This window comes from Theropithecus gelada, chromosome 8 (assembly GCF_003255815.1).
Source record: "Theropithecus gelada isolate Dixy chromosome 8, Tgel_1.0, whole genome shotgun sequence".
Lineage (NCBI taxonomy): Eukaryota > Metazoa > Chordata > Mammalia > Primates > Cercopithecidae > Theropithecus > Theropithecus gelada.
This window is the reverse complement of record NC_037676.1, coordinates 93,303,696-93,318,475: the sequence shown is the minus strand read 5'-3', so window position 1 is coordinate 93,318,475 and position 14,780 is coordinate 93,303,696. Positions and strand designations below refer to the sequence as shown.

The following is a 14,780-nucleotide window of genomic DNA, read 5'->3' as shown; positions in this document are numbered from 1 at the left end:
CATAAATCCACAGTGGTACCTTATTTTCTGTTTGCTTATTTATGTATTTCTTTATAAACCTCTCAGGGGGAGTATCACAGATGTGGGGTGGGATTTGGTCATTCCTGGATGTCTTAGTCAAATGCCATACAATAGCACCCCTTAAACTGCAGTCAGAGGTGTAACATTTCCCATAATTTGAAGCTGTTTTTGAGTGAGAAATCCAGAAGAAAAAGGTTCATTAATTCTCTAGTGTCTTCTACTTTCCTTAAAGTCTATATTGTCATGCTCCTTCTCATTAAGCACAGCTGCGAGGCAGCTGCTGGCAGCAGTCACAAGAGTTCAAGGCTAGCCTGTGGCCTAACACAAAGAACTGTTGTTCATTAAACATTTACTGCATGGTGGTAAATGCAGAGCACAAGTTTGCAGGGGATGACTGTAGAAAAAAACAAAAGTGCAGGTGAAGAAGGGGAGTAGAGCACTTTTTCAAGCCTCTTCTCAGGTGGCAGATGACTGATTCTAAAAAGGGAGTTCCCATTTTATTTCCAGAAAGTCCAAACAAAAGAAACAACACAGGAGGCCTCATTTTTCTCATTAGGAACATGAAATCAATTTCACTGTGCTTCAAGACATTCAGTTATCCTCTGCTCAAAGCTGAGGAGGCGGGTTTTGCTTTTCTAAAGTGAATTGTTATACTTTGCCATTTGGTATGGAATCACCCAATGCAGTGAAAACAGGAAGTTTATGATGTAGAGAATGCTTCACAGATCCACTGAAGAGTACTTCGCTGTGATAATCAGCTGCATGGTCTCATTAGATTCTGGAATTACAGGCTTTTTTATTAGAATTTGGTGGTGCTCACTCATTTTGACATTGTAAACACATGGTTGAAAATTCCACTATTTTGGAGATGTCCAAATAATTATGTATCAGTTAATTTGTTCAGGAAAATTGGTCTTACAGGGTAGTCTATTATCAGCCTGTTCAGAAAACTTACTGTTTCCTTCTCTCTAATTTAAGATGTAAAAGTTAGATAAAGCACATCTGTAAGTTTAAAGTAACACATCCACCAAAATATGCCCCAGGAGCAAGAGCTTTGCAAGCTTCTCTAACTTGCAAGATATGAGCAATGACAACTCAGAAAAATATCAACTGTTGGCTGGGATTGCCTTGATGTCTGCCCTACACATTTTTAGTATAGGTTTCTCTTAAGCATTAGTGTCTTTATTTATATAGCTATTGCAATATGACCACTTATTTTCTCAGTGATACCTATTGGTGGCATATAATTTTGAAATAATTTCTATCATTCACTTTTCTCCATTTCCTGAAATAATTAGGCTTACTGAATTCTCAGGTCACCCCAGTATATCCAGGTTCATGTAGTCTGTAAGGGTCTTTCCCATCATTTCCACATTTTCAAAATTACACCAAATTAACAAGGAAGGGGCTGAGATAAGTAGATATAAATAGAGGGCACTATGGGAATACATGGTAGTGAAGTGGGAGGTATGAATGAGCAGTGAAGGCTTCCCAGAGAAATTACTGTCCAATCAGTGACCAGATAACCAAAGAGAAGTGAGCCAGATGAGAGGTGGGTAACAGGAGATGGGTGAGATGGATCCCTCTAGAGAGACTCTCATTCTGCCCTCAAATTCATCCTACAGGTCCAGTTCAAATCTTGTCTTCCCATCAGGCTTTTTCACTGATCTCTTGATTTTACAAGACAAGTTCAAATAGAGAACTCCATGAAATTGACTTTCTCATCCTTCCATCCCTCTATCCATATTTAATCTTTTACTACTCTGAAAACCATTGGCAATGTATTTCCTCTTCTCTGTGGTATTTATTATCACTTTGTTCCTTGCAGTATAGTTTTTGTGTTCATGTCTTATTTATATGATAGACTTAGGCCTTCTTAAGGATTGACATTATGTTGAATGTATCTTTATATTATTCATAATATTTTAAAGTCTTCTCCATCTACTAAATTTTCAATTAAAATTTGTTGAGTCGGCTGGGCTTGGTGGCTCACACCTGTAATCCCAGCACTTTGGGAGGCCAAGGTGGGAGGATCACCTGAGGTTGGGAGTTTAAGACCAGTCTGATCAACATAGTGAAACCCCGTCTCTACTAAAAAATACAATAAATTCACTAGGCGTAGTGGTATGTGCCTGTAATCCCAGCTACTCGGGAGGCTGATGCACAAGAATTGCTTGAACCCAGGAGGCAGAGTTTGCAGTGAGCCAAGATCGTGCCACTGCACTGAAGCCTGGGTGACAAAGTGAGACTCTGTCTCAAAAAAAAAAAGATAGATAGATAGATAGATAGATAGATAGATAGATAGATAGATAGAGTTGACTAAATGACTGACAGTAAAAGAAAAAGTGGAATGGTCTTTTTAGAGGCAAATAATAAGGCAAGCAACCAGTGGAGGTCACCGTCATTCGTTTTAAATATATCAATTCTTGTTTTCAGTTTTCACTAGTATAAGTACAATGCCTCTCAATTGTTTTTTCATGAACATAGAGTCACCAAGCAGACATCAGATGAAAACATGTAAATTGCCTTTCTTGACGGGTTTGCTCCTCAGTAGTTTCCATGGCACATTCCAGGGAATTCTGGAGAGACTGCAGCTGATTCAGGGTTTCCTTCAATAAAAACCGAGTTACGAATTGTTCCAAATTGGAGGCTTCTTGGTAGTCCTAAGAGTGACAAAACAAATGCAATTAGAAGTATGGTAGAAAAAAATACCCAGGATTTTTTTTTTTCTTTTACCATGTACTCATCAATCCCTGATTGATCCTAGAGAGAGAGGGTGGAGAGAAGAGAAGAGAAAAGATCTGTTGAGCCCTGGAGGCTACAGCATAGCTCTCATCCACCCACCAGGAGATGAATAAAAAAGCTGCAGAAATGACTGGAATAAATTGCTTCCCAATGTACCTGCCTCAAGATTAAGAAAAAGGACAAAGCCAGCAGAGTTGCAAAATAGACGTTTGTAGAAAAGAAAAAATAACTATTCAGGGGGAAAAAAAAAGATCAGAATGTGACTAACTCAGGGTTTGTTCTACGTCTCATTTGAATGTTGACCATGCCATCATATATTTTCTCTATTACCAACAAAGTGCAGCCACGTCTCAGCAATTGGCTTAATTCACTCCTGATGCATTTCTTATGCTTGATCTGTACTATGCTGAAGACAAAGAAAATTATGTGTAGTTATTTAAAATTCAGAAAATGTTAGGCTTGGAATATTCAAACAGTTTACTAAATCTGCTTATGTCTCTCCCTCAGTTACTTTACCTGAGGTTCATTAACAACTAACTTCTAGGACAGCACCTGAGCCACAAAAGCAGCATTCACTGAAACAGCCCCAGGGTCACTGCAGAGGTCACTGCAGACTGAATAAATGTACTTGCCAAGCTTACTCAAGGTAGATGGGTGAACTGTGGATGGTACCACCTGCTGTGCTTGTCTTCCTAAAATCTCAGGGAGAACCAACAAAGAAAACCAGGTTGGTGTGGAATAAGATGGTGACAGGGCCACTCTTTCAGGTCATGGGACCGCCAGTGAAATCTGATTTTCTAGAGTCTTGAGTGGAAATGGTATATTCAAGTTCAGTCAAGGAAAAGATTTATTCGTCTCTGTCCCTAAACAAAAATTTTTTATGGCTGAAAAGACAAAACACAAAATGACTGACGGTGATAAGATAATACCACGAATCATGATATGCTGGAGAAACTTAGGGCATAGTTATAAACCTACACAAATAAGATTTAGGTATCTAACCTTCCTGGTTCTCAGCTTTCCCACTTATAAATCACTAAGTAACTCTGGCATACATTCCGACTCAAAAATATTCTGTGCTTCTATCAACTTTAGGAAGAATTGGATTATGGCCTCCTGATATAATTTACTTTGGAAGTTTTGCTAATAGAAGAATAATGTAATAGCATAGAAAATCTCATTTCTTTCTCAATTTGAAATAGTAAAAGGTTTCAATCATCAGCCTCTTTTTAAGCCCATTCATTACAGGTGAACAACACAGGAAATTTTCTTATCTACTGTGATGGTTAATATTGAGTGTAAACTTGATTGGATTGAAGGATGCAAAGTATTGTCCCTGGGTATGTCTGTGAGGGTGTTGCCAAAGGAGATTAACATTTGAGTCAGTGGACTACGAGAGGCAGACCTACCTGCCATCTGGGTGGGTATCAACTACTGCAGCTGCCAGCGTGGTTAGAATAAAGCAGGCAGCAGAAGATGGAAGAGCAGATTTGCTGAGTCTTCTGGCCTTCATCTTTCTTCTGTGCTGGATGCTTCCTGCCCTCAAACATCAGACTCCAAGATCTTCGGCTTTTGGACTTTTGGACTTACACCAGTAGTTTGCCAGGGGCTGTCAGGCCTTTGGCCACAGACTGAAGGCTGGACTGTTGGCTTCCCTACTTTTGAGGTTTTGGAACTCAGACTGATCCACCACTGGCTTCCTTTCTCCTCAACTTGCAGACGGCCTATGTGGGACTTTACTGTGTGATCGTGTGGTGTGAATTAATTCTCCTTAATAAACTCCCTTCATATAAACATCTATCCTATTAGTTCTGTCCCTCTGGAGAACCCTGACTCTTACATCTACCATATATAATAGTCCTATTTAAAAATAAAAAATTGCAATGTCTTTAAACTCCATTTAAGAAACTAACCATAAATTAAACATAACCATTACATGCTTATAATAATCTTAAGAGTTTTGGGTGAGTTAAATCAAGCTAAAAATATTCCAAATACTTAATATTAGCTCATAGCTTGCTATTTTTTGGTTAAAAAAAAGCTTCAAAAAATTTTCTCTGAACGAGTTTTTAAAATTGAGGAAGGCTTTTCTTTGAGGTTGAAAGAAAATGTGATGATAGAAAAAAAGGTGTGTTTGAGTCTTTTCCCACAGTTATTTCCACATCACCAATGAATATTTTAAAAAATAAAATTTATTAAAATGAAAATAAAATAAAATTGCAAAGTCAGGGATTATGCCAACTATTTTTGTATCTCCGTATATACTATGACTAATATAAAACAAATGAGAAAAAGTTTTATACTTATTTGTAGACTGCAGTGAAAAATGAAGAAAGCATACATTTACTGAGCAATAAAGCATAGCATTGTCCTTATTCTTTTCTCATTTAAATGTTACATATTTGTCATGTCAGAATTATAGAAAAGAGATTTTTAAAATTATAGTTAGCCATTTAAAACACTCCAGGCATTGAAATTAGGTTTCTGCTTCTTTGACAGAAAGGTCATATCTTTTATTTCTGTATCCCTTATGGTGGAGTAGAGGTTTGTTCATACCTGATTGTTTGCAGATACACTCCTAACTCTAAGAATTTATTGCATTTGCTATTGTGTTCTTACATATAAATGTTTTGTCGATGTTAAAGTTAGATAATTAAGAAAACTTAAAGTCAGGCAATTGGCTAATTATCATTGCTCCACCATAGCAAATCAGAAAGTTATTATTAGGTTGACCCTCTTATCTCACTCTGATGAGAGTTTGTTAACCTTACTAGTGACTCTGTAGGTAACATTGAAAAGTGGCAGAACTCAGTTGGTTGATACTTTTCTTTGATATAAATGTTGACGCCTTGACATTGAGAGGGGTGGTGGGTGGGTTTAAGGTTTGGAGGATTATGTTTGAGTCAGTTATGAAGGTTTGCTGTTTTATACTACCCCTCATTGATAAGGAGAAAAAAACAACTTGTTTTCTATTATTCCTACTTATCCTTCTTGTATTGTAGCATTGTCTCTGCTTGTAGCATTGTCTCTGTACAGTTGTTCCTTTCCTTGAACCACCACTTCTCTTCACAGTGAGGGAAAAGAGAGACCCTCTCATATTGTTTTATACTCAGTACCTGTTTTAAGAAAAACAAGGAAGTGAAACCAAAGACAGGAAGCCCGGCGCCAGGCCCAAAACCGGGCCTGGACCTGCCTGGCCTAATCCTAGTAGTTAAAAATCAACTCATGACTCAGAAACCGATGTTATCCATAGATTCCCAGCATTGTATAAAAGAACATTGTGAAACTCCCTGCTCTATTCTGTTTCACTCTGACCACCGGTGCATGCAGCCCCTGTCACATACCCCTTGCTCGCTCAAATCAATCACCACCCTTTATGTGAAATCTTTAGTGTTGTGAGCTCTTAAAAGGGACAGAAATTGTGCACTTGGGGAGCTCGGATTTTAAGGCAGTAGCTTGCCGATGCTCTGAGCTGAATAAAGCCCTTCCTTCTACAACTCAGTGTCTGAGAGGTTTTGTCTGCAGCTCATCCTGCTACATTTCTTGGTTCTCTGACCCCAAAGCAAGGTGACTGATGGACGGCCGAGGCAGCCCCTTAGGCGGCTTAGGCCTGCCCTGTGGAGCATCCCTGCTGGGGACTCCAGGCAGCCTGAGTGACGTGATCCAAAGAGCGCTCCTGGGTAGGCAATTGCCCTGGTGGGATGCCTCGCCAGAGCAGCACGTAGCAGGCCCCCACAGAGGATTAACACAGTGGCTGAACACCGGGAAGGAACTGACACTTGGAGTCCAGACATCAGAAACTTGGTAAGACTAGTCTTTGGAACTTGCCCACTCCATTTGAGTGGAAGTGTGGCCTGATCACCCACAGCGTGCCTTCATTGGCACTTTGGTGTTGGTTTTGGTTTTGACTTGGTTTGAATTGCTTGAGAGGACTGGTGTTGGGAACTTGCCCACTCCATTTGAGTGGAAGCATGGCCTGATCACCCACCGTGTGCCTGTACCGGCACTTTGGTTTTTGTTTTTGACTTGACTTAGACTGCTTGATACTTTGGTTTTGATTTTGACCTGGCTTGGATTTCTGGATACTCTGATTTTGGTTTGGTGTAAACTGCAGAAGTGTGTGTGTGCCCTTTTTAATTGTTTTTTGTTTTGTGGTGTGCGTGTGGTGTGAGTGTGGTGTTTTGTCTCAAAGAAGTATAGGTCAGGCACAAATAAGCCCACCCCACTAGTAACTATGTTAAAAAATTTCAAGAAAGAGAAAAAAGGGGGGAGGCAGAATTTATATAAAAATAATGTTATATGGTAAATTCTTGTCCTGAAATAAATTAACTGGTTGTTTAAAGAAAAAAGTGCTTGTAATAAGTCAGAAAGTTGAGACGAAAAATGTCGAAAAATTGTCTGCAAAAGTCGTAAAAGAAAAAAGTTACAAAAATATTTTATACAAAAAATGTTGTATAATTTAAAAATAATAAGGCCTCCTGAGTACTATTGAAGAAACAGTTTATGTGCAAGGCACATAAGAAAAGTAAAATTTATCTTTGGTAAAAAGATTATAAGGAGGCATAAGAATGTGGATTTTTACCTACATTAAAAGGTTAAAAAAAATTATTGTTTTGAAAGTTTAAGCAAGTTTTAAAATGTTAATTGTAAAGAAAATTCTGTGTGTAAACATATTAGCTAAAGTTAAAAAGGTATCATCCAGTTTTTCTGTGAACTGGACATTAAAGTAAAAATGCAACAGGTTTTTCTTAAAGCATCAACCTGCTCTTGAACAAAAATTATAATAGGTTAAAAAGAGTCTATAAAATCTTATGATCAAACATGAAAAACTGGATAAATATGTCTACAAGGTTTTATTAAAATTAAGTTTAACATTGATAACACACTAATATAAAGGTAAAATTTAGCTTATCTGGTGTAAAAGTCATACAGGAAGTGTTGTTAAATATAAAATGGTGTTTAGCTTTCTGTAGTCAAAAAATGAATAAAGATAGGTGCTAAAGGAAACATTCATTTTACTAGAGGATCATAGAAGTTAAAGACTTAAAACAAACTTTAGCAATTAAGACAGCATATCCAGATGCAAATGCCTGGTTAAAATGAATCAAATATTCCGTCTGCACATTAAACAAAAGTAATTGTTATGCTTGTGCACATGGCAGGCCAGAGGCCCTGATTGTCCCCCTTCCACTAAGGCGGTCCTGCAGTCAACCAGGCATGGGCTGCATGGTAACTCTTTTCCAGGATTCTACAGCCTGGAGTAATAAGTCATGCCAAGCTCTCTCTGCTATATCCCAAAGTCCCTGTGGGTCAGCCCCCGAGGGCCATCCAGCTTCAGTCTCCCAACGCTAAGTTCACTTTGTGTCTCTCATGGCAGGGAGGAGACTTAGCATTCCTTGGAGACCTGAAGGGATTCAGTGAGCTTAAGAATTTTCAAGAGCTTATCAATCAGTCAGCCCTTGTTCATCCCCAAGCAGATTTGTGGTAGTACTGTGGTGGACCTTTATTGGGCACTCTGCCGAATAACTAGAGTGGCACTTGTGCTTTAGTCCATTTGGCTATCCCTTTCACCCTGGCATTTCATCAATCAGAGGAAAAAAATAATAATAAGACATTGTAAAGCAAGAGAATCCCCTTATAGTTCTTTCAACTCTCACATCTATTTAGCTGCAATTGGAGACCCGCAAGGAATACCAGATCAATTTAAAGCTTGAAATCAAATAGTTACAAGATTTAAGTCAATATTTTGGTAGATGACAGTCAATAAAAATGTAGATTAGATAAACTACATCTATTACAACCAACAGCAACAAGCTTTTCATGAGTTAAAAAGATAAACTCATATTGGCCCCAGCCCTGAGGTTACCTGACCTGACGAAACTCTTTACACTCTATGTGTCAGAAAGAGAAAAAATAGCAGTTGGAGTTTTAACCCAGACTGTAGGGTCCTGGCCAAGGCCAGTGGCCTATCTCTCAAAACAACTAGACAGGGTTTCCAAAGGCTGGCCCCCATGTCCAAGGGCCCTGGCAGCAACAACCCTGTTAGCACAAGAAGCAGATAAGCTAATGCTTAGGTAAAACCTAAACATAAAGTCCCCCCATGTTGTGGTAATTTTAATAAATACCAAAAGACACCATTAGTTAATGAATGCTAGACTAACTAGATACCAAAGCTTGCTCTGTGAAAATGCCTGCATAATCATTGAAGTTTGCAACACGCTAAACCCCGCCACCTTGCTCCTGGTATCAGAGAGCCCAATTAAACAAACCGTGTAAAAGTATTGGACTCAGTTTATTCTAGTGAGCCCAACTTCTGAGAGCATCCTTAAACATCAGTAGACTGGGAGCTGTACATGGATGGGAGCAGCTTCGCCAACCCCTACAAAGTGACTCTGAAGAAGATGACAAGCCCTGTTCCAGTCACACCCGGAAGCTGACTGGTCCATGCACGGCCAAAACATGAGGAAACTCATTGCGAGACTTGTTTTCCTTAAAATTTGGACTTGTACAGTAAGGACTTCAACTGACCTTCCTCAGACTGAGGGCTGTTCCCAGAATATACATCAAGTCACTGAGGTATGACAAAAGATTGCTACTGTCCTATTATTTTATGGTTATTATAAGTGTACCAGGACTCTAAAAGAAACTTGTTTGTATAATGCTATTCTATCCAAGGTGTGTAGCCCAGGAAATAACCAACCTGATGCGTGTTATGACCCATTTTAAGTCTCTCATGATCACAGTTTTTAAAATAAAATTAAGGACTGGTCCCTTTCTAGGTGACACAAATAAAGCAATAGCTAGGACAGAAAAAAGAGGGGTCTCCAAGCATATAACCCTAAAATTTAATGCTTGTGCAACTATCAATAGCAATTGGCATAAAATAAGATGCAATTCTTTAAATTAAAAAAAAAGATTTCATGGCAGGAAATAAGTTTATCTGCCATAAATTAAGCTCATGTGCAAATGTGTGTAATTACTGGTCTTGTGTCATCTAGACTACTTAGAAAAAGGATGAAAATGATCCTGTTTAGTCCCAAAAACGAGAAGGCAGCCCCTCCTGTATGAGTGGAAACTGCAACCCCTTAAAATTAATAATTACAAATCCCTTAAACCCAAGGTTAAAAAAAAAAAAAAAAAAAAAAGGAGAACACGTATCTCTGGGCATCAATAGGAAAGGACTAGGTCCTAGAGTAAATATCTTAGTAAAAGAGGAGGTTCGTAAATGCTCTCCAGAACCAGTATTTCAGACTTTCTATGATAAACTAAATGTGCCAATGCCAGAGACTCCCGGAAGAATCAGAAATTTGTTTTTACAGTCAGCCGAGCATGTAGCCCAGTCTCTAACTGTCACTTCATGTTACGTTTGTGGAGAAACTATAGTAAGAGATCAATGGCCATAAGAAGCCCGAGAATTAGTGCCTACAGACCCAGTTCCTAATGAATTCCTGGCCCAAAAGGGTCACCCTAATCATCTCTAGGTTCTAAAAGTCTCAATTATTGGACAATATTGCATAGCTAAAAAAGGAAAAGTTCACTCATTCTGTAGGATGACTTAGTTGTCTGGGGCAAAAACTGTATAATGGTACCAATAAAACAGTTACATGGTGGAGTTCCAATTACACAGAAAGAGATCCATTCAGTAAATTTCCAAGGTTGCAGACTGTCTGAGCCCACTCAGAATTTCACCGGGACTGGACTGCCCCCACTGGGTTATACTGGATATGTAGACATAGAGCCTACACTAAGCTGCCTGACCAATGGACAGGTAGTTATGTTACTGGCGCTATTAAACCATCTTTCTTCCTACTGCCCATAAAAACAGGTGAACTCCTGGGTTTCCCTGTCTATGCTTCCTGTGGAAAATGAAGCATAGCCATAGGTAATTAAAATGATAAATGACCTCCTAAAAATTATACAATATTATAGACCTGCCACTTAGACACAAGACAGCTCATAGGGATACTGGACCCCCACTGACATGCTCAACCGAATCATATGATTGCAAGCTGTTTTAAAAATCATCACTAATAAAACCGGTCAAGCCTTGACTATTCTGGCCTGTCAAGAAACTCAGATAAGAAATGCTATCTAGCAAAATAGATTGACTCTCAACTACTTGCTAGCAGCTGAAAGAGAGGTCTATAAGAAATTTAACCTTACTAATTACTGTCTACACATAGATAATCAAAGGCAAGTAGTTAAAGACATAGTTAAAAATATACAAAACTGACACATGTGCCCGTACAAGTGTAGCATGAATTCAACCCTGAAGCCATGTTTAAATATTAGTTCCCAGCACTAGGAGGATTTAAACCTCTTATAATAAAAGTTATAATAGTAATAAAAACCTGCTTACTACTCCCTTGTTTGCTACCTGTACTTCTTCAAATGATAAAAAAGTTTCATCACTACCTTAGTTCACCAAAATGCTTTAGCACAAGTGTACTATGTGAATCACTATCAATCTATCGCACAAAAAGACATAAGTAGCAAAAATAAAAGTGTGAATTCCCACTAATAAAAAGTGAGAGTCTCAAAGGGGGGAAATGAGGGAAGAGAGAGACCCTCTCATATTGTTTTATATTGTTTTATACTCAGTACCTGTTTTAAGAAAAAACAAGGAAGTGAAACCAAAGACAGGAAGCCCGGTGCCAGGCCCAAAACTGGGCCTGGACCTGCCTGGCCTAAACCTAGTAGTTAAAAATCAACTCATGACTTAGAAACCAATGTTACCCATAGATTCCCGGCATTGTATAAAAGAACATTGTGAAACTCCCTGCTCTGTTCTGTTTCACTCTGACCACTGGTGCATGCAGCCCCTGTCATGTACCCCCTGCTTGCTCAAATCAATCACCACCCTTTATGTGAAATCTTTAGTGTTGTGAGCCCTTAAAAGGGACAGAAATTATGCACTTGGGGAGCTTGGATTTTAAGGCAGTAGCTTGCCAATGCTCCGAGTTGAATAAAGCCCTTCCTTCTACAAATCAGCGTCTGAGAGGTTTTGTCTGTGGCTCATCCTGCTACAACAGGATTAGGAGTACATCTTTCCACTTCTATGTATTTCTGTTACATTTCTTCCCTACCTAGCATATAGAAGTTTCCATTGTGATATTATGATCTATTCATTTGTCTATCTTCCCCATTTTAGGCTAGCTCTTTAAGCACAGGGATTATGTCTTATTCTTCTCTGCCTCCAGCGTACTCAGAACTAAACTGCCTCACAGCAGCTGCCCCATAAATGCTTAAGAAATATGTAAGAAACCAGGTCCCACATGGAGAGTCAGGCACCAGAGGGAGTGTCCAAGCTCTGGGAAGTGCTCTTGCCACTGGCTAGTCACCAGCTGCCTCCCCCTGCATCCAGCCTTTGCTGGTTGTAGACATTGCCACCCAGCTTGCCCAGTCATGTGGGCTCTGCAATAAAGAAAAATACAGCTTTGTTCTAACAGACTGTTTGTCGTCATTTCATTTTCTGGACCATTCGTTAGTCTCCTTCCCTTCCCTTATTCTGGATCTCAAGGTTTGAGACTACAGACCCGGGTGGCACAGATCCAATCTTCCTTCCCTTTTCTCAGATATGCAGCAGATGTTCCTTTGGAAGGCAGTGGCAAAAGAAGCAGATGGAAAATTAAATAGATAACAAGCTGGAAAATGTCAAAGCCTGGCCCTTCTAATTCTCAACAAATGTGTTGGTTGTGAAGGTACAAAAAGAGATTTTTTGCATTCTGAATTCCCCAAAAGACTGGTATGTTGGCATAAGGCATGTGTTCCTTTAAGCAAAACCTGGATTTTAGAGACTGGCAGAAAGAACTCCTACAGACATAATAAAGTACTTTAAAAATGTACACATTATACTCAGTATTCAGATTCTGCTTCTTTTTTTTTTTTCAAACACAGTTTAATCCTCTGTGTCTATCAGAAAGGATATAGGCTAATAAAAGCTAATGTTATACTTCTCAGATCCTAATAATGTTCATTCATGTCATTGATAATTATTATTTACACAAATCATTAAGTGGAAATTGTGAACAAAGTAGTATTAATACTTCCATTTTTGTCTGCGGAAAGCCAAAATGTAAACATTTCAATCTACGTATTTCCTTTGGTGGAGGTGGAACAGGACTAGCATTCATTTGAGTAAAAATCCTAGTATTGGAAGCATAGTGCTTTGAATCAGGTTTCTTAGAGAACTGTCTATGCATCTTAATTTTCACATCATTTCTCAGTAAGTAAGCTCTGCCCATCAGGTTGATGGAATCATCTGAGTTAATTAGGAAAACCAGAGCATCAGTCTTCCCTGTTTGAAAATCAACCAAGTCAGTAACATCTACGGTTAGTGTATTCTTGTTTATGAGGTTAGATAACAATCAAATTTAGCAAGGGGAAAGCATCTGACTGTCTTTTGGATTAACTCCCTGCAGCTCTCACCATTCTTGTGTGAGACATCTGAGGCAGCTTTTATAACAGAAAAAAATAATAATAATAACTTTACAAAGATAAGGTTGTCTTTTGCTCTTTTCTACTCTATCCACAATTATTACTTTTTAAAATACTAATTGGGTTACACACATTATCTATGCCCCAATTCTTTTAAATATTCTTAGGCTTTTATTTTAAATGGCACATTTTTTTTTTTCAAACTGGGAGACCACTACATCAAATTTAAGCCTTATAAAAATAGAAAAATAAAGAACTGGCTCTTAATTGTCCTGATAATGGACAGAGGTTAACTCTAGCTAGTCTTTGTAAACTTTAGATAGCAAAACAAGATATCAAAAGAATTTCAGACTACAGATTCCCAAGGATTAAGGAAATGGTAGATTCTCAGATTAGTGAAAGAGGAGACAAAATTATAATTTTGGATTAAATATTATTAAATAATTAATAAATTGAAATAAATTCTGAGCCTTATCTTAACCAGATATTCTGTAGTTTGAAATAAGAAAATAGGTTAGAGATGAATTATATTAAGACCTTTACATTGGACAAACTCCATTTTAAAGGGCTCATCTTAAAGTCATCAATAATTTATTTTGTGTAGGATTCTTTCCTCTAGCCCCTCCTATTGCTCTGTCTCATACCAGGAGACCCTAACAAGAACATAAGACTACTTGGATGTCTTTGCCTAAAGGACAATCCCATTCTGCTGAGAAGTAATCCTCTTCAAACAATTGGAATTTTAGAAAAATGCACATGGGTATGAGGATGGGGACATCTAGAGAGTCAGCCCAAATCTGAGATTAACTACTAGATGAGGACCCAGGTCATATTCATAGGTATCTAATAACATAATGTGGTGGTTAAGAAGCTGGCTCTGAAGACAGTCACACTTAAGTTCTGCTTGTGACACTCAACAGCTGTGTGAACTTTGGAAAGTATTCAACCTTTCTAAATCCCTATTTCTTTAACTGTGGAAAAGAATAGTTATCATAAGTTTGTTGTGAGTATCAAAATTAAATACAGCACGTGGCACACACAGTAGGGTGTCTAGTTCATAATTTTTGATCAATGCTTATTATTGCTATTAACCCATTGGAGAAAGGATATTATAAAGTGTAACGGAGAGATCATTGGCTCGAACTTCACAAGACCTGGGTTTGTTTGCCATGATAATAGTTCACCTCAGAATTATTGCTAGGACAAATGTGTAGCTAGTGTTTGGCATGCAGCAGGCTCTCCACAAATATTAATTTTCCTGAGTTATTTTTCACACATATTTTCTACTGCATATCTGCTACCTTGCTTATTCAAAAATGTACACCTTTTATATACACACTTGTTACCATGTTGAAGCTGTGGCCCGCTGAATTTGGTGTTTGAGGAGTGTCAAGTTTAATGTGTAGAGTTCAAGTGCAAAATTTATCAAAAATTCTTCTATTCATAATTCTCCTCAAGTATAGTAAATTAGATACAATTTATAAACCTGAACAGTACTTCCTGCATTCTCCTCTATCTCCTCTGAATTCTATGAGCCATATCCTCCTATAGAACATCTTGTTTTCTAGAATCTTTCC

General features: G+C 38.3%; 1 protein-coding gene across 1 annotated transcript in view; it reads right to left on the bottom strand.

Annotated features, from left to right (window-relative positions):
• Nucleotides 1–14,780, bottom strand: part of NECAB1 (N-terminal EF-hand calcium binding protein 1) — a 172,887-nt gene that overhangs the window by 36,898 nt on the left and 121,209 nt on the right. Inside the window, exon 6 of the mRNA XM_025393724.1 lies at nt 2,548–2,684. Coding sequence (XP_025249509.1) covers nt 2,548–2,684 — 137 coding nt within the window. The remainder of the gene's footprint in view (nt 1–2,547; nt 2,685–14,780) is intronic.